We start from the raw sequence: 23,869 nt of genomic DNA, 5'->3' as shown, positions 1-23,869 counted from the left end.
CTGATCCAAAAATACATTTTCTGAATAGAAATCTAAAAAAACAGTTCCTTTGAAAGTTGTAGTATTCTACACAGAATTGTTTCTTCTAAATTATCTCAGTGGATGACAATTTTCTATTCAAAGTTTCTGGAAGTCTGATGCAGATTTGATCCCCCCCACAAAAGAAAAAAAAAAACAAAAAAAACCCCAACAAAACTCTTAAGCATTGGCATGATACCAGAGGGATCTGGAAATTTTTTAGCTGAATGTTAGATTAATTAATCCTCATTCAACCTCCATCTTCTTTGCATTAGCTAGGAATATCTCTTTTTGGAAATGGGACTCTATTCCACATACAGGTATGTAACTCTAAACAGGTAAAAATCATAAATACGATAAATTTTTCCTTTTAAAATTCTTACAGCACTGGGTTATAGTCAAAGCCATTGGGGCTGTCACCTGGCAGAGTTAAATGCCCACTTTCACTGTTCTTACCTTGTCTTTCCTAGAGGATTAAGGCCATGCATTGCTTTTCATGAAATTAAGCATGCCTTCTCTGAAAATAATGCAGAATGGCAGGTTTTAAAGTAGAGTAACTTGTGACTTTCATTACAGGACCCTTCTTTCTTTCTTTCTTTCTTTTTGGAAACTATGGCCTATCTGTAACATTTTAGCTGCACGGATTAAGGACAGAGGTGGTAACTGCAAATACGTTGATGTGCATGCAAGGGAATCTAAAAAACACTGAATAGGAAAAATGGGGAAATGCAAGCTGGTTTGCACTTTCTTCACTATGATAAAGCAGTTACAAAAACAGCTGAAACAATCAGACAGCTCCTGTGTATTTTGAACTCCAGAATAAACCATCTGTAAGTACCACTTAGTACTGCCACCAGAAATAAGGATGAAGAATTTAAAGGTAACATTATCTACTTACAAATACTAGAAATATGACAAAATGATATTTGGATTTTTAAATACTAAATGAGGATACCTAAAACTACTAAATACTATTAAGGGGATTCCTACCTAAGCTATAGTAGGATAAAAGATAAAGACTTAGGGGCTGAAAAATCGGACATGAGCCAGCAATGTGCACTTGCAGCCCAGAAATACAAATATAGCTGGGCTGCATCGAAAGGATGAGGAGGAGATTCTACCACTCTACTGTGCTTTCATGAGACCCCATCTCCAGTACTGTGTTCAGCTCTGGAGCTCCCAATACGAGAGGGACGCGGACCTGCTCAAGTGAGTCCAGAGGAGGGCCATAAAGATGATGAGATGCCTTGGAGCACCTCTGGTATGAAGGCAGGCTGGGAGAATTGGGCTTGTTCAGCCTGGAGAGAGAAAGCTTCAGAGACAACATTTTGCAGCCTTTCAATTCTTAAAGGGGGCTTAAAAGAAAGACACAGAGAGACTTCTTATCAGAGCCTGTAGTGACAGGACAAGGGGTAACATTTTTAAACTAAAAGAAGGTAGATTTAAAGTAGATATAAGGAAGAAATTTTTTATGACACTGGGACTGGTTGCCCAGAAAAGTGTTCAAGGCCAGGTTGGATAGGGTGGATAGGGCTTCAAGAGCAACCTGGTCAAGTAGAAGGTGTCCCTCCCCTAGTGGCATGGGGATTGGACCTAGATGATCTTTGAAGGTCCCTTCTAGCCCTAACCATTCAATGATTCTGATAAAAATGGAAGCACATGATCAAGTTAAAAAAATATAATAGAATGCTAGGGTGCTGCAATTATCTCTATACTTAAGCATTTCCAAGAAAAATCAGAGTTAAAATTTTGCTAAAAAAAAAAAAAAAAGAGTAAATATATATATATATATATAAAAAAATTAAAGAGTTAAGAATAAAAATGGAGGTCTGGATATCTCTAGCCACTTTCTTCACAGTATCAGAGTATCACAGTATGTTAGAGATTGGAAGGGACCTCAAAAGATCATCTAGTCCAATCAAAAGATCTACTTCAGTCCTGTAGTGCTACATTGAAAGAACAAGAGGGAAAAAATAGGTTTATAGAAGTAATTTAACTTGTGGTCCTAAGCACTGAAAAGCTGTAATCACAGTAATTTCTGTGTATTATTAATGCAGACTAAAACACTGTTCAGACATACTACCCTTACTTAGTGTACGTGTAACTACATGCAGCTGTTAAGAGACAGAGAAACCTGTCTGGATTTGGCACTCTGCAAATAAAATCAAGAGAAAAGATATGAATTGTAGGGAGAAAAACAGCTTTTAAAGTACCTTGCATTAAATGAATCAATTCAGTAAACCAGCATTAAACCCAGGTATCTGATAAACATTCCTGTATATAACAGGGTTTAGCTTTTATGAATTACCTCTTAAACTGTGTACAAAAAGGGATGTGCGTTATGCAAGAAAACCATCCCAAATTATACTCTTGATCAACTATTAAGAGCTACTGAAAACTCCTCATCTAAGTTACTGCACAATGCAGTAAAAGCCAAGTCCTTCTATTTCACAATAGGAAATTAAGTTTTTTATCCAGCTAGGAAAGCCTGAACACTTCCACTCATATTGAGCAAAAGGAGCTTTTAATTTTACAGACAATGCTTTCCTCCACCAGACTTTCTTCAGCTTGGTTAAGATTTATTCAAAACAACACTTCATCATCCACAAATAGATTTAGCCTGGATCACTCTGTAGGGACCAGCAATAACTTGCACACCTCTACTGTCAGTAAGTTTTTGTGTACTCATAGAGGAACCCATTTTCCGTCTGTGATGATTATTTCTTACTGCGTCATCTTGGGCTGCTTTCATCTTGCACTATTCAAATATCCCCAGAGGTTTTCTGAAGAAGAGCAGTACAGGAAAGAAGAATTCACTATGAGTCCTGTATGGAAGGATCACACAAACAAGAGGAACTACAAAACTTGCTAATCAGCGTAAACATCTATATGTATATATGTACACGGATAGTGACAGAGGTACTAGAAGAATAGATGGGTGTAGAACTAATTAGTCTGCTTCCTTTGGAGCATGGGAAAAAAAAAACCCAGGGTACTAAGGGAGCAGGCAAGTTGTTGCCTAGAGTCTTTCCACAGTTTTTTGATTTCATCTTCTTATTTCACTACCTCATGTCAGAATAACTTCATTAGTTTATCTTCCTGTTTTCTCTCGGTTGTTAAGCTGAGTTGTTCAGTTGGGCTGGCAAAATGACATCACTCTTTTTTTCTTAAACTACCCAGTTTTCCGAACAGCCTCAGAATTGCTGTTTTAAGTACCACAACTACTCCATCATTGCCTTTTTGCAGCTAAAAATTAAATTATGCATAAATACCATACCTAGAAATAATTTTAAACAAAAACCCTCAATCTTGCATTGGAAGTTTTATTTCCAGATTCAAATCCAAAACAGGAGTTAGTTTTGGTACAAGCTGCCACACTAAGTATTACAGAGTAACTCCTGCACAAAAACTGTGTTCATATAGACAGCTGTTTCTTATTTCAATCTTTACTGTATTCATCCAAAGTTTTCAGATACAGATGCGTAACTTTCAGGACAAGACTGCTCCGCTCCAGGCCTGGGACATTCCAAGAGTCCCAGAAGTCAGAAGCAACAGGAGTTGTAGGAGTTTGTGACCCTTAGACATACCCCATCGTCTGCTGTTGTCACCTACCATAAACCTCTGTCCGTGTTCAACAGCACATGTCCTAAAACTGTAATCAGACAAAATGGATGCTCCAGCTCTCAAACTAACTACACATACATACAACTTTTGTATAGCAAGTTCAGAGAGCTAATTACTCCACCGCCACACTATCTGGACAGACACAGAAAGGGATGTACCAGCCAGGGAAATACCATCAAACTGTTGTTTGTGAGTTATTTGTTCTTCAGGCAGATCCATTTAAGTGATTTGGTCTCGTAAAGGACTGTATTGCCAAACTAAGGTGCCCAGCACTGGTGACTTGAACAAGCAGTCAAATGGCTCTGTGGCCACATAGGGAGAATAGAGCAGATAATGTCACAATGTGCTTTTTAACTGAAAATTCTATCAGGGTCTGACAGGTCTTTGTATGTTTAATTTTGGAGGAAGTTATTATTTTCCTAGTATTTTGTATCAATAAAAGGGGTTGAGAGTGGGATAGGAGTTGTCCAGGGAACAGGATCTCCCCAGCTCTGAGTGTGAAGGGCTTCTGCTAGCAGGATGCATAGCTTTTAGTAAGCAGCTCTTGCTCCATAGCTTGAAAATCGTAATTACAATACAGTTTTGTTTAAGATATAAACAAGCTTAAGGCATGTTATTTTCATGGTTACACTGCAGCAACGCTAAGCACCTCAACAAACTGCCGCCAAATTAGTCAGGCACAGTAGCGTTGCCCTTGAGGGAACTTCAGCTGAATTTACCTGAGCAGAGAAAATTAGGCAATGGTCACTGCTCTTCATGCCATCTGTGTAGCATAAATTGACAAAATCTTTATTTCCCTCAGTTGTGCAGCATAACCTCAGAAGACTTATCTTTGGTCATCTGCTTGAATAGGGGAGACACAAATACCCATGTCTACCACCGAAGCATTACTGAAGGCAGACGGTTACTCCAGGTAGGTAACCACAATCTTGTGACATAGTAAGGGCTTTGCAAGGCACTTTATATGATGTGCCTGCCCCGCTGCTGGCCATGCCCAGATGTCAGCTGCTCACAACAGTCACTGTATGTGGGGTATTCCTGCTCCACTCGTCTCTGTGCCCCAGTTGTGACCTTCAGTTAATGGTACAGATGGGGTCTGCCAGCTTTTCCTGATGCAAGCGTATGCTCTAAAACCAACAGGCCTTCAACATGTTTTTACTGTGGTGAAATTCCCTGAAGTGTTTTCAGCTCATATCCACCCAAAACAGAAATAATATCTATAAAAGCTTTAGTTCACTGATTCTACCACTTTCACGTCACAAGCCTGAGCACAGAAAAAAACTGCATTGTCAGGCAGTTAACAGACTATCATATTAGGTATCTAAACTGCTTTCTTTGTAGCATAAAGAAGCTTTGAAAAAGACCTCTCTTTTGCCTGGCACTGCTGTCACATGTTTTTGATGACTGTTAGTTTACTTTATCATGATGTTATTCAGCTTTCATATTACTAATAAAAAAAAAAACAACCAAACACCCCAAACACTTTAGCGTACATCAATTCTTTACTTTCAGTCTTTTGGGTTTTAGTCTTAAGCTGATAGGAGCTTCATTTAAGCTCCTATCCCAGTATTTGATCAAGTTCTAAATTTACTCCTGCTAATTATTTAATTATGGCTTTGCCCATCTGTTAACTGCCATTTTTCTCCATCAATGTATTTACTGCCATCAAGACACAGAACACCTATTTCCAGATTTGTGTTGTAACTCTTCACTTCTTATACAGCGTGGTTGTAAGGCAAATAAAGGTAAAATTGGTCATAACTGCATTTTTAGCTTTTCTCATATACAGCTGTAAAACTAACAGATTGTTAAATGATGCATTCTGCATTTAAGCTTGGCCAGTACACAGGTCTGCTTTCCTGTAATTTTAAAACTAAATTTCAAAGTCCACTGTAACGATACACTCTCCTTCATCTATCATCTCTGTCATCTATATATGCTTGAGAAAAAAAAAGGGTTGGTTTTGTGACATGGTTTCCTACGTATGTAACAGTAGCACCTACTTTGGTTTCAGACCCTTGCAGGTTTTATAGGTCTCAGATGCTAACTCCACATCAGTTGGACACAAACACTCTGCAAATGTTTTCAATATATGTTCTATGATCGATCAAAGTACATAACTGGCTTGATATGTAGAACTGGGTACCTGTGGTAAAGCAGAATCTTTACACAAATATGAGGTTTGATTTTTTTAAAGGTCTTGCATTTTAATGCAAGTGATTAGAAAATGAGTATGCTGAAATACTGAGAGACTTCTAAAAAGCTACAGGTAACTAAAATCCCCTAACACAAAGCTTATTTGAAAACACAGGCAAACAAACAGTGTGTAGGAATGCCAGACAAGATGGACAGCGTGGTATAAACTGCAATTAATAGCAAAGGTCTTGTTCTGTGCTTTTCACATTCTGGTATCACCTAGAACATGTTTTCAACACATGGATCTTTTTGTAATAATCAAGACTTCTATTACTCTCTCCTAATCACCCTAATATCTGAAGCAGAAGAAATGTATAGGATGCTAATCATCTGAGATGACATCTGAACACCATGCAGGAATAAATAAATAAAAACGTACACTGTATTTTATCACCCATCATTGACTTCACATTCAGTATTCCTCCTCACACATTCCCCAGTTATCCTCGTGATATTAACAACAAAGTTCACATTTCAAGTGACTTTTAAACTATCCACCTGCATACTCAAAACCACTCATACAGCAAACACTGCTAGCAAAAATGCACAAAAGCATTTGGTCATAATCAGCATACTTTCTGCATCACTGACAAGTGTGGTGTTCCGCAGACCAGTACTACACAAATTCATAGGTTGGATTACACAGATTTCTCTAGAATTGAAAGGTTAATCACATTTCCACTATTATACAGTGCTACATGTAACTTTAAATGTTTCCAAAAGCTCCAAGCAAAAATGTATTTGCAGATTTCTTTATCTTTAGCATGAGGCAAATCTAATACACCAAAGTACTAAAATATTTCAGTGGATAACAAAGTCAGTGGAAGTACCTGGAAATAATCAGTTGAATTCAGATAAAGTAGGAGATTAAGACCTTGATATGAAATTCATGGAAATACAGACATATCACATAAACTGTTTCTAGAATGACATTTTCAAATTAGAAACCATTCCACCTTTCGTCAGTATGCTGTCAACTACTAGGTGAAAAAAAGGCTGGCAACTAAAACAAAATTCTCAAGGTTCCCATTTCACTGTTTATAGTAACAGATATCATTATGTAAGTATTTCATGAGTCAGAAGGCTGAAGAATTCTGTCATTTATCCACATTATTATTAACATTAAACACTACTCAAAGATACAAAAAAAGAAAACTGTAGAAAAACAGAGAAAAAACATTAGGTTCCCCTCAGTGTGTGTAAATTACTCTGAAACTGCTGGAAACCACAGGAAGATGTTCAGAAAAACTTTTCTGCACTCATTCTGAATCCACTTGAGACTTCAGTAGGAGATATGCCTACAAATGAACCTCACTTATTTTGGCACAAGCAACCCAGGAGATTCCTCAACTGTGTGGAAGACAATTTCCTTCTGCAAGTAATAGAGGAGCCAACAAGGAGAGGTGCCATGCTTGACCTCGTGCTCACCAACAGGGAAGGGCTGGTTGGAAATGTAACGATCCAGGGCAGCCTTGGATGCAGCAATCACGAGATGGTCGAGTTTGAGATCCTCAGGACAGTGAGAAGAGCGTGCAGCAAGCTCACTGCCCTGGACTTCAAGAGAGCAGACTTTGGCCTCTTCAGGAGCCTGCTTAGTAAGGTTCCATGGGATACAGCCCTAGAGGGCAGGGGGGCCCAAGGCTGTTGGTTGATATTCAAGGATCACCTACTACAAGCTCAGGAGTGTTGTGTCCTGACTAGAAGAAGTGCAGCAGGAGGGCCAGGAGACCTCCTTGGACAGATAAGGAGCTGCTCAGGAAAATTCAAAGGAAAAAAGGGGCTTATAAAAGGTGGAAGCAGGACCAGGCGGCCTGGGAAGAATACAGGGATGCTGTCCGGGAAGCTAGGGACCAGGTTAGGAAAGCTAAGGCCCAGTTAGAATTGAACTTGGCTAGGGATGTGAAGGATAACAGGAAGGGATTCTATAGGTATGTAGTGAATAAAAGACAGACTAGGGACAACGTAGGCCCCCTCTGGAAGCTATGAGGAGAACTGGCTACCCTGGATTTGGAGAAGGCTGAGGTTCTTCATGACTTCTTTGCCTTGGTCTTCACTGGCAAATGTTTTGACCACACCACCCAATTCTTGGAAGGCGGATGCAGGGACTGTGAGAATTAAGACCTTAGGCCTACTGTAGGAGAGGATCTGGTTCAAAAGCGTCTTAAGAACCTGAACACGCACAAGTCCATGGGACCTGATGAAATCCATCCGTTGGTCCTGAAGGAGCTGGCAAATGAAGTTGCTAAGCCACTGGCCATCATATTTGAAAAATCATGGCAGTCAGGTGAAGTTCCTGATGACTGGAAAAAGGGAAATATAACCCCCATTTTTAAGAAGGGAAAATGGATGACCCAGGGAACTACAGACCAGTCAGTCTCACCTCTGTGCCTGGCAAAATCTTGGAGCAGATTCTCCTGGAAGGCATGCTAAGGCACATGAAAAACAAGGAGGTGCTTGGTGACAGCCAGCATGGCTTGACTAAGGGGAAATCCTGCCTGACCAATTTGGTGGCCTTCTATGATGGGGCTACGAAACTGATGGGACAGAGGTAGAGCAGTTGACGTCATCTACCTGGACTTGTGCAAAGCGTTGGACACTGTCCCACATGACATCCTTGTCTCTAAATTGGAGAGACATCAATTTGATGGGTGGACCACTCGGTGGATAAAGAACTGGCTGGATGGCCGCACACAAAGAGTTGTGATCAATGGCTCAGTGTGCAGCTGAAGACTGGTAACGAGTGGTGTCCCTCAGGGATTGGTGTTGGGACCGGTCTTGTTCAACGTCTTTGTCAGTGACATGGACAGTGAGATTGAGTGTGCTCTCAGCAAGTTTGCCGATGACACCAAGCTGTGTGGTTCAGTTGATATGCTGGAGGGAAGGGATGCCATCCAGAGGGACCTGGACATGCTTGTGAGGTGGGCTGATGCCAACCTTATCAAGTTTAACCATGACAAATGCAAGGTCCTACACCTGGGTCGGAGCAATCCCAGGCACAGCTACAGGTTGGGCAGAGAAGAGATTCAGAGCAGCCCTGCGGAGAAGGACTTGGGGGTGTTGGTCAATGAGAAAATGAACATAAGCCGGCTTCAGTGTGCGCTCGCAGCCCAGAAAGCCAACCATATCCTGGGCTGCATCAAGAGGAGCGTGACCAGCAGGTCGAAGGAGGTGATCCTGCCCCTCTACTCTGCTCTCGTGAGACCTCACTTGGAGTATTGTGTGCAGTTCTGGTGTCCTCAACTTAAAACGGACATGGAGCTGTTGGAACAAGTCCAGAGCAGGGCCACGAGGATGATCAGGGGACTGGAGCACGTTCCGTATGAAGACAGGCTGAGAAAGTTGAGGCTGTTCAGCCTGGAGAAGAGAAGGCTGCGTGGAGACCTCATAGCAGCCTTCCAGTATCTGAAGGGGGCCTACAAGGATGCTGGGGATGGACTATTCATCAGGGACTGTAGTGACAGGACAAGGGGTAACGGGTTAAAACTTAAACAGGGGAAGTTTAGATTGGATATAAGGAAGAAGTTCTTTACTGTGAGGGTGGTGAGGCACTGGAATGGGTTGTCCAGTGAATGCTCCATCCCTGGTGGTGGTGGTGGTGGTTCAGGGCCAGGTTGGACAAAGCCTTGGGTGACATGGTTTAGTGTGGTGTGTCCCTGCCCATGGTGGGGGGGTTGAAACTAGATGATTTTAAGGTCCTTTCCAACCCTAATTATTCTAGGATTCTACAATATAATTGCCTCTATTAATTTGCAAGAAGTTTGGGGGGGAAATATGAAATATTAAAACTGTTATCCCAGCAATGCAGATTTGTCCATTAGCTAAAATGCAAGAGTCAGTTTGCATCACAGTGTTAACAAAACAACACAGATTCTCAATTTTGTTCCAGAAAAACATGGGGATGGTTTTTGTTATGCAATAATTTCAAGAACAGGACAGATCTAAAAAGTCTTTGAGCTGTATTATTCCACCTTTCACTGTAATGATAGCCATAACTAAATTGCTAAAAATATAGGTTATCAACTGCTTTCTTTGAACTTGACTTTCAATGTTTTGGACAGCTAAGCAAAGACTCTTAAAATAAGCTTGGCTTTGTCTCTTGTCCAACCCTCTATTTACATTCTTCTCCTCCCTGTATCTTTCGCAAAAGGCTTTTTGATCTCATAAAGAGCATAATTAAGCTTCACATGCCACAAAACACCACCCCCCCCAAGCTGTTTACAAAATCATTCCAATCATACCAAAAAGATAACAGCTAGAAGTGCTACCAATACTACAAATAAGACCAAGTCTACACTACCTGAGAGACAGGTTTTATGTCTGGAATCCCAAACACTGCAAGCTGGAGGCCCAGAGTAGCAAAATTTTTCTTAATATAAACTCAATTATAAAAAAATATATCAAGGAGATAAACCTCTAAGTGAGTTGGCAAGGTAACCTGAGAAGGAGAATTTCTTTTAAAAATTAAAACAATTCTGCAGCTCACAGTCATAAAGATGCTACTATACACAGGAGGATTAGCTAAAATCTTAATGTCAACATTTGTTCATCTTAAAACATGAAGATGAGCTGGAATTTTAGATATATATATATTTGCTAAACAATATTTGTTGATTATTCCTTCATCTTGGAACAAAGCATGAAATGCAAAATTCAGCTGAAGTACAGCTGATAAAATGCAGTTTGTGTTCCCAGTTGAGGAGAGAAGATGTAGGATAAGCTGAAGGTAGAGAAAGGTTCCTCCACAAGACTTGAAAATCACTTTACTACACTAAAGAAAATAGACTAAGTATATGCAAACCAAACAGTCTTCCACTAAAAAGTGGAAGGATAAAAATGTGTATCTAACTCTGTATTGGCTCAAAAATCAGGGCTTAATTACAGGCTATTCAAGTACTCCTACCTTATCTAAGATTTTTTATGCCTACACACACTTACCACTTGGAGAGTATTTTCTGCAGTAGATGAGTCAGAAGGTCACAGGTACCTTCAAGTACCAACATTGTTTTACCACATTCCAAAAACACGGCATCTAAATAATCCCAAAAGGTACAAAACATTTTGCAAAAGATGGAGAATGGGTTTACAACGTATTTCATATTAGTTAACCAATATACCACAGAGCTCTAAAAACTGACTGCTTCATATAAAACCATGATGCTTTATTAACAGTAATTAACAGAGCAGCAAATTCCTCTTCATTCCTCAGAGCAAAGCAGCAGCAAAACCCCCTTCATAACTATTTGTATAAACACAACACAAGAATGCTTTCAGTAAGTCAAGAGGCATGATTCAACAAAAAAATTGAGTCATATTTTAGGAGCATTTCCCTATTTATGACCACTGGTGATAACACCCATTTATGGATAAAAAGGTGCTGCTGCATAACCCACATTCTGAAATCAGAACCGCACAGTGGAAGATTTATGAGCCCAGACAAATCTTTTGTTAGTGGCCACCTTCCAATATAAATAAAGGTTGACATATTCAATGCCCATGTCCGTAATAAAACAGTACAGATGACTTTATCCACCACACCACACACCCCCCCCCAACAGTATTACAGAGATACTATAACTTGGTTATGCCTTAGATTACTGCAGAACTGGCAAAAGCAGGAAGTTAAGGTTTTGTTTCTTTTAGGACTGACAGCAGCAATATATTTACACACATGTAAAATGCCAGACAGCACACCTACCCAACAGACTTCTGACAAAGAATGTTTCTCATCACCTGAAACCTAATTTTTACTATCTAATTTTCAGGATTTCCAGAGTAACTTCCAGAACTTCAGCTGTACTTGTAAGTAAAAGTTCTACAGGCAAGTATAATATTCTGCAGTAATGCCAACATACTTGTGATAGCTCTGTACTACTTGTCAGATTGGAAGTGGCTGACACTGCTATATGGGAACAGGGTCCAAAGCAACTTACTTCAGCTAGAAACTCAAGAGAATTCATCTTCATGGAGAATCAGAGTAGTCAGAGACATCATATTTCCCAGTCAGTCACTGAAATGTGATGGCATTTTCTTTGATAAACTCCACTTTCACATGCCTTTAAATAAAATAATGGTCTCCTTCTAAACCATTTATTTTTCCCTAACAGATTAGAGATTTTCTTTGCCTTCTCGGATCACTTATTACTTCATTAGTTAAAATGTCTTTCAAAACACCTAGTTTTGTGGCATTATCTGTGTGTTGTACGTATGCTGGAGAGGATAGAGGGCTTGAAAATCAGTTACTGGTAACAAGAGATTTTTATTTCCTTCACAAATTAGGTATTCAACTTCAAAGCTCAAGAGACAAACATATCTGAAGATAACAACATGCAGGTATGCTTTCTCAGTTTAAAGCTTATTTTCCCACTTCCTGGTACCTTACAGGTTAATACACTCTATCTAGTTATGCCTGCCCCATCTCTGGCAGTGTTCAAGGCCAGGTTGGATGGGGCTTTGAGCAACCTGGTGTAGTCCTTGCCCATGGCAGGGGTGTTGGAACTAGATGACCTTTAAGGTCCCTTCCATCCCAAACCATTCTATAATTCTATGATCCTTTTACACACATTTGCCACATAAATTAATAACATGGACTATAGTTACAGGTCTTTATTCATTTCAGCTATTTAGGACAACCAATCCTGAATATATTTGAGCCTCATTAACTTTTACAAACACCAAACAAGAAAAACAATAATGTCTTTATAAAAATATCTGATTAACATATTAGGAGGTATGCTTTTAATTAATGAGAAACCATTTGAAAGAAATGCGTATTTGGTACTGATATCTTCTGGGCTTACTCCTCAACATACATCTTATTAACAATGCCAACTAATGGTTTTATCATCTGAAAGTCATGTTACACCTCTGATGCCCCTATGAGGTTTGCTCAAGAAGCTGAGACATTTACTTTTCACCATCTGGGTTTCTAAACAAAAACAGAATTTAAATTAAATAATAGCTTTAACCTGCATCATTTAAAGGGAACACATGCCTTACTAAATGCAAGGCTGCTGCAGAGATCCCAGGAGCTGCCACAGTGAAATAAAGAAAAATAAAGGAGTGATGTTTTGGCTCCTAGCAATAGTGTCAATAATCAGTTCGGAAAATGGCACCTGAAGCACAGGACTCTCAGCTCCTCATTTAAAGTGGGTAGTCTGTACTCTTACCCTTTTTTCATATGTGTTAAGAGCTGCTAATGAAATGTGCATGTGCTACTGCTCTGCAAATTACATACCTCAGTCTCAGGGTACAGAGCTCACACTTCTCAGTGGGGGTGCGGCCACTCTATCTTCAAGTTATAAAAGGAAATTCTGGTTTGAGCAAAGCATTACTTGATAAAGAGAGTGTAAAAATGTTGAGTGAAACTTCTTGACCGCTTGCCTAATGGACAAATGCCATCTTAAGGTCTACTTGACCCCATATAACATTCATTCTGGGTCTTATGATCTGAAGATGCTGGAGGCAGCAGGGAAAAAAAAAAAGCCAAAACAACCCGGAACTAATTTCAAGCCATACTCACTTTCTCTGAATAAAGACTCTCAAATAAAGAGGACGAGATTTTCCACTACATCACAGTTGAAAAATGCAGTGATCGTTTCTATTACAGATCAAATAATGTGACTGCTCATGGCTGTGAACATATAGACACAAAAACCCCTCCAAAACCCTGAACCAACCCTGAAAAGTCCCTAAGTTACTTTGCTATTAAATCATCAGCTCCTGGAGCAAGACATTCTGTGTAACGATACTCCAAACAGAAGTCAAGACCGCTAGAGCTTGTTGAGATACACATCACTGGAAAATGTCTTGACGCTTGCTCAAGATATATTGTATACTTTCTCTGTGAGAAGGTTATCCCTATGCACTTAATTTTCAGTTAAATTTTGTTTTGTTCATCAGATTAATCTGACCCACAAAACCTAACTTGAAGCAGAAGAAATTTGTCAATGCGGGAAGATGAAAGTAGTTTGAATGATCTGACTAACTGGGAAAATAAACAGAATGGCAAGAAACGTACGTACAAAGGCTCAAAAAGAGACAAAAAGAAAGGAATCAAAGCACAGTCCAATCACCTTGTATAATATATCAGTGCTGTAAGAAGCTTAAACCAAATTTATACAGATAGTAGTTGAAGCTGCTAGAAGGTAATCAGTACAGTAAAAACTATGGAAAATACACTACAAACCATTCAGATTAAGAAAGTAATTCAAGTGGACATATACAATGTTAAGATCACAGCTATCATTTGCTAGCTTTTTTTTCCTCACTGTTTACATATGAGAATTAACAGAAAAATTAAGGGAAATTCTAGACCAAAACCTCTATTAAGAGATAAACTCAAGGGTGAACATCTGCAAGCTGGAAGAAAAATTAACCTGAAGATGTAACTTTCATAGAACATAATCATAGAATCATAGAATAGTTAAGAGTTGGAAAGGACCTTAAGATCATCTAGTTCCAACCGCCCTGCCATGGGCACGGACACCTCACACTAAACCACGCCACCCAAGGCCTCATCCAACCTGGCCTTGAACACCGCCAAGGATGGAGCATTCACAACCTCCCTGGGCAACCCATTCCAGTGCCTCACCACCCTAACAGTAAAGAATTTCTTGAAGCATCTGCTGTTTACATACCATGCTCTGTTCTTCAGTTCTTTTGTTATCTGTATAACAGTAATCTGCAAGGACACATTATCTGCTTTAAAGATCATTAGGTATTTTATGATCTATCACTGGGAGGACTTGATGTATTGAGAGTCTTGATGCACTGAAATAAGAGTTTGACCAAGGCTGAGATTTCTCAACCATTTGATTATTTCCTCAGCCATTTGAAGCAGCAATTATTATTGTTTACCTAGCAGCAATATTTAAAGAAATCTCAAAATAGGCAAATTAAGCCACAAAGTATACTGAAATCTCTGTTTAGTCAGGTTATGCTAGTTACTATTTAACGGAAATGAGCAGCTTCCTGTTGACAGGGGAAATAGCGAGCAATTTCCATTTCAAGCCTCAGTATTTTGTGCTCCTGCAAAGATCTGTGCCACAACTTTTGCTTTTGATAATATTCCACATGAAATTTGCTTCCAGGTGATATAATAATAAGTATGTAAATGTACTGGAACATTTCAGTTCCTTCTTCCTGCTTCTGAGCATATTCCAAATTCACCAAGTTTTGCCTACCAAATAGTGGTCTTGGACTTCCTTCCCCTGCAAAACTCTTCCTCTTTGGTTTCTCTGCCTACCTCCCTGCCCCCTAAAAAAAACCGAAAACCCCAAACAATTCCCGTTTAGAGCCTCATTAAACTTTTACATAGTTCATTTGACAGCAGACGATTCCTACCTCTTAGACCGCTGGGATGAAGCAGTGAGGAACATCAAAACACCTTCTAATGCTCAAGTAGCTGATTCCTTTAAGGATGTTTTTCTCTCCTCCCCATTCTCTTGCTTTAAATGAGGCAAAGGTAAAAATGTATACTGTTTATGTAACATGCAGCCCATGCATGTTTAAGCTAAAACTGAGGTCTGCAAAACACATGATGTTACATTTTTGCACTACTAATACATGGTAACAACAATACAGGCAGCATGATGAGATAAGGAACTTAACCTAAATTCAAGTTACAGTAACTTGCACTGCCTCCAAAGTTTACTGAAGTCACAACTTTAAAAGTTTACTTGAAGTTACAATAACTTGCACTGAGGCTCAAAAGTTTACTGAAATGCTCATAAAACATTACAAGGTCGAAATAATAACCAGAAACTTCCACCACAAAGGAAAAAAGATTCCCTCCAAAAACCAGTAACTGGAAGAGTTATAAGCAATACACAGTGTCAAGGGCTTTTCCTACGTTTTTAAACAGCATTCATGTAATGTAATGTGCTCCCCCACCACGGGAACAGGGACAGCGTGCAGACCAGGACTTTGTCCAGGCAGAGTGCCTTTACGCATCTGGTGCAGCCTGACCTGTGCTGCCCCGGCAACCCCCGCCTTGGGTTTGCCAAAAGACAACAGTTACTGGACCTCGCAAGTGACGAGGTTCAGCCCAAAGGCGCTTTTCAGACCAGACCTGCAGTCTGTGGCAACTGACGGGCTAATCGGCCGTCGCAAGGGCTCCGATACCAGTGCTCTTTCAAAGCAAATATCCTATTCAGAGCTTACAGGAGATAAGCAGCGCTGTTAGGAGCCAGCGAGTGCAACCCACAGCTGCTCATCCGCCGCATCCGGCGGCTGGGAGAGTTCTGGGCGGGCGGTTGGTAACGTGGGCAGTTTCACAAAGCAGTTACACCAAGTGTTTTGCAAAGGAGCACAGCCGAAACCAGACACGTGCAGAGCGGAACATCACTTGGGCTGCGTTTTGCTTTACGGATGCGGATGTGTGCTCAAAACAGTTGTGAGCGTGCACCTCCAGAGACGCACAGACCTCCACCGTGGAAAGCCTGACCATCCTGCCTCCTGAAGGGGAGGAGCCCACCCTGAACCGTGATCCCTCTTGCTCAGCAGTATGTAAGCAAGAAACAAGCTAACTTTGTGGCAGAACTTCTGCTAGTCGTAGTTCAAAACCAAACTCTCAGAGAAGTTTGTCCTTTACCAGCGCCGCGCAACACTCGGCTGCGTCACCACACTTGTCGCCTCTGCCTCAAGAGCTACAGATGTGCTGTGCGGGCTCAAGCACACCCCAGCGACGGCTCGCCCGGACCAAAAGCACCAACATTTCTGAGAAAAGCAGAAATCTGCCCCGCCGCCCGGGGGGAGCGCCCGAGGGAAGACAGGCGGAGCGGCTTCCCGATGGAAACCCCCGTGCAGCTTTCACCCTACTGTCCTCCTACGTGTCGGAGCTCTCAAGGCCGGCGCTTTCGGGCAGCCCCCACGGGGACAGCCGCTCCGAGGCGGGCCGGGACTTCGCAACGACTACACCCGCCGGGGCAGGAGGCGGCAGCGCTCTGACCCCGGCTCCAGCCCCGGCCCGACGGGGACTCCTTGAGCTCCCTCCGCCCCAGCCACCGCACTTCGGCCCCCATGTCGAGCCCTGCGTAACTCGGGGGCAGCCCAGCTCCGCTTCCCACTTGCAGCGCAGGGCCGCTACAGCTGTCCCCTCGGCTGTGAGGCTGCGGGGGCACCGCCAGGCCCCGGTGTTAGCGGTGGCACTTACTGTGTGGGAGCGGGGCGGCGGCGGCGCCTCCTCGGGGCTGGCGGCGGGAGCTGCGGGCGCGGCGATGCTGAGGCGGTGCGGGCGCGGCTGAGGCACCCCGGCTCTCCGCGCCAGGGGGCGGGGCGGTGCGCGGCCCGGGCTAGCAGGATGTGCTCCCGGCCTCCTGCCCCCGGGGCGCACACCGGGGAGAGCATCGGGGAAGGAGAGAGAGTGAACACAACTCTGAGGGAACGCGCGGTCGCGGTGCTGGGCTGCTGGGCCATCTTTTCTTCGCTTCTTTCCCTGCGGTGGAACTTGAGGAGTTCTAACTGTTGCAAGAGCAAGCCCCGAAGAAAACTGTTCCTTCGTTCCAGTGAGCTCAATGTGATAGAATCATGATGTGGTTAGGGTTGGAAAGGACCTTAAGATCAAATAGCCCCAACTCCCTGCCATGGGCAGGGACGCCTCACACCAGACCATGTCACCCAAGGCTCTGTCAAACGTGGCCTTGAACACCGCCAAGGATGGAGCATTTACCATTTCTTTGGGCAACCTGTTCCAGTGCCTCACCAGCCTCACAGTGAAGAATTTCCATATATGAAACCTGAATCTACCCTCTTTCAGCATAAAACCATTCCTTCTTGTCCTATTCCTGTAGCCTCCACTGAAGAGTCCCTCTTTGGTATCCTTATAGCCCCCCTTCAGATACTGGAAGGCTGCTATGAGGTCTCCACGCAGCCTTCTCTTCTCCAGGCTGAACAGCCTCAACTTTCTCAGCCTGTCTTCATATGGGAGGTGCTCCAGTCCCCTGATCATCCTCGTGGCCCTGCTCTGGACTTGTTCCAACAGTTCCATGTCCTTTTTATGCTGAGGACACCAGAACTGTACACAATACCCCAAGTGAGGTCTCACAAGAGCAGAGGGGAAGGATCACCTCCTTTGACCTGCTGGTTACACATTGTAGTGTTAATTTTGGCAGCAGGCTGCTGCTTGGTGTATGAGTAGGGGCACCCATCTTTGTGCCTCTTCTAGAGGTGGGACAGTTAAGAGGTGAGGTTCCCAATAACTATCACAGGCTTTCAAGTTTAGAAAAGCAGAAAAGGGTTAAAAGTTAGTTGTGGAAGAAAATAACAGAAACATCAGCCTTATTCCCATGAGAAATGACTTGGAACTGACTACAACTGATATGCATTGAACAAAAAGAACAATAAAAAAAACTCCAAACTCAGAACCACACTACACACCACTCCCCAAAAAAAACCCTAAAAAAAACCCAAAACCAACCAAAGACCAAAAAAACATTGTTAAAGCTAATTTACTTAAAATAAAATAAGAAAAGACAGAAAAGGAGAAAGGCCAAACCCATGCAGATTTTATAGCTAGAAATAGGGAGGAATAAGACACGCCAAGAAACTTAGTAAATCAATCTTTTTATTTTATAGAAAGTAGTTTGATCAGTGTGCTGAACCTGCCATTAGAGGTGGTTTTGCTATTTTTAGTAAAAATAAACATTTGAAAAAATTACCTTGGAGAAGATACCATCTCCAAGCTTATTTCCTTTTAATCACTTTTTTTTATACCTATTGCAACTAATCTAATACTCAGTGCTCTTAAGAGGGAGAGAGCGGTACCTAATGTAGCATATCTCAACAAGTTTATTTCCTGTAACTGGTAGTGAGGTTTCTAAAATGCAGTAGAACATGTATAAGCTCACCTTGCGCCACAGCAGCATGGTACAAAATCTGCATCTATTCCACTATCCATCTTTGTCCATAAACATCACACAACATCAGCTGTCAGCTGAGAATTTTCTGGTTGAAAGTCACACAGCAAGCCAGTTTAAGTACCCAGATGGCCAGTTTTAACTCTCACAGGTTATGAAGTAATCGTAAAGAACTGGGACAGTATACCTGTTTGAGATAACTGAATTGGCAACACAAGAATGACACGCTCTGATTGTATTATGTATTGCTACATAGACAAACACATCACAGCTGCTAATCTATGATATTTTGAAAGGGACATTATCAACTACAAGCTATTTTGCCTGGACATGGAATTACTGTTGACTAAGCACTGGCAAACAAAAAGTTTAAGCTCAGTTTGTGCACATGGCTACTTCAAGCACACAATCCAATCCCTCTGCGCAGCTGCTGTTACCCTTCTGTTTGAGTAACCTGCATAGCAACAGGGAGAATGCATTAACTGCTGGAGGACAGAAGTCACTGGAAAAGTTTAAGGGCTGCAGCTGAAAGACTGCTGAGTTTAGTTTCTCCCCAATGACTAGATTTAAAGTTGAGAGTGTCCCTTTAAAAGTTTCATATGCAACAGAAGTTAACTAATTGATTCCATCATTACAAGAAAGTTACCAGTAATTTGACTTACAATAATTGTTAAACACCAATAAACATTATACAAGCAAACAACTAATTTTTAAATGAAGTAGCAGCAACATGGAACTCTAGAAGGTTGAGTTTCTGCAGGATTTATTGGGTAGATTAGGAAGGTGTGGCAAATACATCTTGATTTTACATAATTTCATTTTGAGAGTAGCTTATGGCAACTATAAACATTATTGAAAAATGCCTGCTCACCGTCAGTACTTTTCTGGTATAAGCCTAAGTTTGCCAGGATTATTCACAGTGCAGCTCTACTCAGAAAAAATGACAACATTGTATGTCTTGGCAAACTACATATAAAATCTGCTTAGTTAGCAGATGATAAGACAGCTTTTTGTGATTGCCAGTACAATAAACTGAGCTTGAAATACTAAAGCTAATGAGATATAAATATTTAAGGACAAAACATTAGGACATCATAATTATATAATATTGCCATGATTTTTGCACATTTTTTTCTTGTTTTGAATGTAACTTTATTAGTTCAGTAGGTGCATAAAACTAATGCATGTAAATAAGCAGCAATATAGTCAGGGTTTCAGTCGATTCTCAAGGAGTGTGCTAGTGTTAATTCCATTGTTTTCCTTCTTTGATAAGAATAAGGAATATTAGAAACTCAGCCACTGAGCAGATATGACATACACATTGGGCAAGTCTGGTAAGGTGGTATCACTTTTAGTCAGTCACTTTTCTGGTCCACCACTGTACTTAAACTGCTTTGATATCAATATTTATTTCAATGTGTAATTGTGGTAGAACAATTACAATTACACTGAACAGCTGTACCAGTTTGAAATGCTGTCACATGTTTCTTCATGGCAAAATATTCACATTCTTTTTATTGCACAATCTGAAAATTTAGGTTATGTGCATAAAAACCTTCATAGTGTTTGCACTGCAACTTGTGAAACATACATTTAAAATGACCTTAATACATTTTACAAAATCTTTTTAAACAATTTTATATTCTTAAGAGAAAAGCATCCTGAGAATGTTACAAAGTTCGGTTTGCAAGCCCTTCATTTCTGCTATGCTTTATTTATCCCCATAGTTTCTAATTTGACAAGTTTATTTTACAGTTAATATCTTGGTGCTATATTTCACAAAATATCTTTTAGCAAAAAGTACACCATCGGCATTCAAGTAATCCAGCCTCACATGTAATTTACAAATTAAACCTTTGTCAGGCTCTCAAGTCAGGAAAAGTAAACCAAAATACTTACAGAAACAGTTTTAAGCTAATAAAACAAAAAATAAAAGGCTTTGTGCATTAATAATTTGGTCAAACATTTAAGTTATGCAGTTTAATATTTTGGCAAAAAAAACCCCAAAAAACAAAAAACAACCCATCTATCCTTTCCAAACTATTTTGTCTTTCATTTTACACCAGATGTAAACATACAGTACAGAGACAGTATTAAAGTACTTTGCTGTTGAAGTTTTTTACTTTTTCCTTTTTTGTAAAGTACTTAGGAAAAGCAGACAAACAAAAACGTAAGTGCTAAGTATGAACTGAGTATCTTTGGGCTAAATAAAAGTCTTACTGGAAAAAAATGTAAAAATAAATTATTATTTTATTCCCCATCTACAGACATGTAAATAAATAGTCTTTGAAGAAATTCTAGTGACATATCCTAAAGCGTATCTTCCTGCATCTTTTCGATCAAGACTGAAACTTCACACAATCTTGACTATTTTACTAGGAAGATATACGTTAATATTTACAGATATTTGTAAAGGGAGTGTTCAGGGTAAAAAATATATTTCTTTTTAAAAGGTAAGCCTGCCATCCTGATGGCAGTGATTCAAGCTATAGAACAGAAGACAAGTTACAGAACATCCTTCAGTTTCTTATACCCTAGATCAGAGGAAGGAGATCAGGCAAGTTAGAGAGGTAAACAGCCTGGATTCCAGGAATGGGGACAGATAGTGGCTTATTATATGAATGCTTGCATGGCCAGGACTATCTATTCATACAGGCTTTCTCTTCTACACATAGGTAAAATTTTTTAACGTCAGCTGACTAGAGTTGAGAAGAGAGACAATTGTTAATAGTTGCCACAGTGAAAGAGTAACATTTTCTGGTTTCCGTCTGGACAGAGGCCATGCCCAAGGTGGGAGTGTAACTACCTCAAAAGGAAGAGTAAACTACTTCAGCAACATCTTAATAGTATTATAACTATATAATTTGGAGCCATATATAGTTTTTATTTTAGGCAACAATCAAAATCTGAAGAACTTTGTTAATCCTTAAGGCATCAGTGCAGAAGGGACTAAAGTTTCAGGGTAATAAATATGGGGGCAAAAAACCCAAAAAGTGCATCTTTGTGGCACAAGCTATCATTGTGTATCTGCTTTGTTGGCTAGTTCCAGGGAAAGTATTTTCAGGGATGGTAGAAGGGGAATGTTATACACTGTTCTGAGAAAAATATTACATCATAAATTTCACATCATTTTTTACCACATCATTTAAAGGGCTTAATCTATCAGGCAAGATCCTCATCTTTACTGTTCCATCAGCACCACAAGAGAATATGTGATTTGCTGGTCCTGTCTCAATTTGCATGACTCCCGTCCCAATGTTTCTGAAGAGAGACTGTCGAGCATGCTCATTGACGAAAGTGTGAAGAAGATTAAATGTAGACAGACTCCATACCTGAAAAAGCATCAAAACATCAACTTCTTATAAGAATAATTACTGTGATCTTAAAATTCACCAGTAATGAGTCATACAGAAATTGGTCTACATTTTGCATTAATTTTTCTGACACTAACTGTAAATGAAAAGAGAGGTAGCAATCTGTAATGACACAGTTATAGAATATTAATACTCATTTCCTTTAATGAGTATATATAAGAACTAAAGTAAGACTAACAAGGGGGACTGTGAGATTAAAATTTCATAATTACATTAGCAATAGTGAAAAGTCAGAGTTGAGAAGACATGACATATCTGATTATTCCACACCTATGCAAGACTCTTTTTGAATTTACACCTCCATCACCATCTGTTCTCTTCCCCTCATTAATACCTTTATGTTGCCTTCAGCAGATCCTGTGACAAAATACTCTTCTGTGGGATCAACAGCAATTGCTTTGACTGGAGAATCATGACTCTGGAGTAACTGTTGCTGCTGTTTTTGTCGAAGATCAATTATACATGTAAAGCCTTTTCTGCCTCCAGAGATTAACAGCTGATGTTTTGGAGCATATGCTAGCACAGTCGCTCCACTATCATGACAGATAAAAGCTGAAAACCAAAGCAAAGTAATTTAAATAAAACACACAGTACTAACTTCAATTTTCTATCAAGCTGCAATGTTTCAAGACAGTAGCAACAGTTACTTTGGTAATCCAATTGACCACAACCAGTCCATTAATTGTAGTACTGTATATATTAAAACCTAGGTTTCACGTCAGACATCTTGAAGTTTCAGTATTCTCAAGCAGTTGCAAACTGTATGAAAAAAAAAATTATATCCTTTTCTCTATCCCTATGTAATCATAAATTATTAAGCCTTGACCAGAAACAGATACTTTTCAAACTCTCTAATGCTTGATAATTTAAGGCATATGTTTCCCGTAAAAGATGTCCTCCTAAATCACTTGTCCAAGTATCTTGTAAGTTTCAAACGTCTGTTTTAGGTTCATAAAAAACAAGTCCTCACACATTTTCCAAACACATAATGTAACTGCAAGTGCTCAATGCTATCTTTATAGTACCAGTATTCGGTCTAACACTTAACTAATAAAATTTGAGTGGGGCCTCTCTCACTTATGAATACAGAGACAGCCATAGGAACCTTAAATTGAAGGGTGTGAATGCATATCCTGAAAATACGTATCTCATAACTATGCTAAAAACTATAGCTTCTACAATGTTACAGCTATTGTCTTCTCAACATGCTAGTCACTACAAGCAGGAGTTGCTCACAATCCTTTAAAAAGGAACAGAAGTCACAGATGTCTGGTTGTCAGGGGCTGCAATTGTGGTGCAAATGTACAAGCTATGCAAAGGAAGGTGCACATGTCCATAAAACTAACCACTTGCATAAAGCACTGTTTCTCAAAAATCTGTTTTTATATTCCTGCTGGTACACTCAGGACTGTGAAAGATGTTTCACTTCCAATATTAAAATTACTTTCTACAATAACTTTTCCATAAATACAGACACAATCACAGTGTGATTAAATATTTTGATGGCTTTATTTAGTTTTACTTACCATGCACCAAGCTATTTGTAGGCGAAACCAAAGTATCCCAAAGGCAAATATTTCTGCAGGAAAAGAAAAAAAAAACAACAAACCCCAAACAAAAAAATCAACAAGAAAAAACCAAAACATTTTAATTCAGGAACAAATGCTCTGAAGTATTTTAACACTCTAAAAGTCATTTGAACCTTAAAGATTGTTTCAGGCATAAAAGCACTGTAAGCAGACTTTCAATAATAACTTTTGAGCAGACTCCAAAATACTTTCGTAGTTGTACAAATACTGCAAG

General features: G+C 40.2%; 2 protein-coding genes across 7 annotated transcripts in view; both read right to left on the bottom strand.

The window, feature by feature from the left end:
* The window catches only part of TNFAIP8 (TNF alpha induced protein 8), a gene marked incomplete at its 3' end in the record, with an annotated part of 63,721 nt that extends 46,633 nt beyond the window's left edge, over positions 1–17,088 (bottom strand). The window contains exon 1 of the mRNA XM_080637606.1: positions 16,991–17,088. Within this exon, the coding sequence (XP_080493732.1) occupies position 16,991 (1 nt within the window). The 5' untranslated portion in view covers positions 16,992–17,088. The remainder of the gene's footprint in view (positions 1–16,990) is intronic.
* Positions 17,089–18,319: 1,231 nt separating this feature from the next.
* DMXL1 (Dmx like 1) overlaps positions 18,320–23,869 on the bottom strand; it is a 77,557-nt gene continuing 72,007 nt past the window's right edge. For all 6 annotated transcript variants that reach the window (XM_080637794.1, XM_080637786.1, XM_080637787.1 and 3 more), the window contains 3 exons: positions 23,593–23,645; positions 22,401–22,618; positions 18,320–22,024 (listed from right to left, as the gene is read on the bottom strand). In XM_080637794.1, coding sequence (XP_080493920.1) covers positions 21,800–22,024; positions 22,401–22,618; positions 23,593–23,645 — 496 coding nt within the window. In that variant the 3' untranslated portion in view covers positions 18,320–21,799. The remainder of the gene's footprint in view (positions 22,025–22,400; positions 22,619–23,592; positions 23,646–23,869) is intronic.

The sequence above is a fragment of the Psittacula echo genome (genome assembly GCF_963264785.1).
Source record: "Psittacula echo genome assembly, chromosome: Z".
Lineage (NCBI taxonomy): Eukaryota > Metazoa > Chordata > Aves > Psittaciformes > Psittacidae > Psittacula > Psittacula echo.
This window is presented reverse-complemented; position numbering and strand designations above follow the sequence as displayed.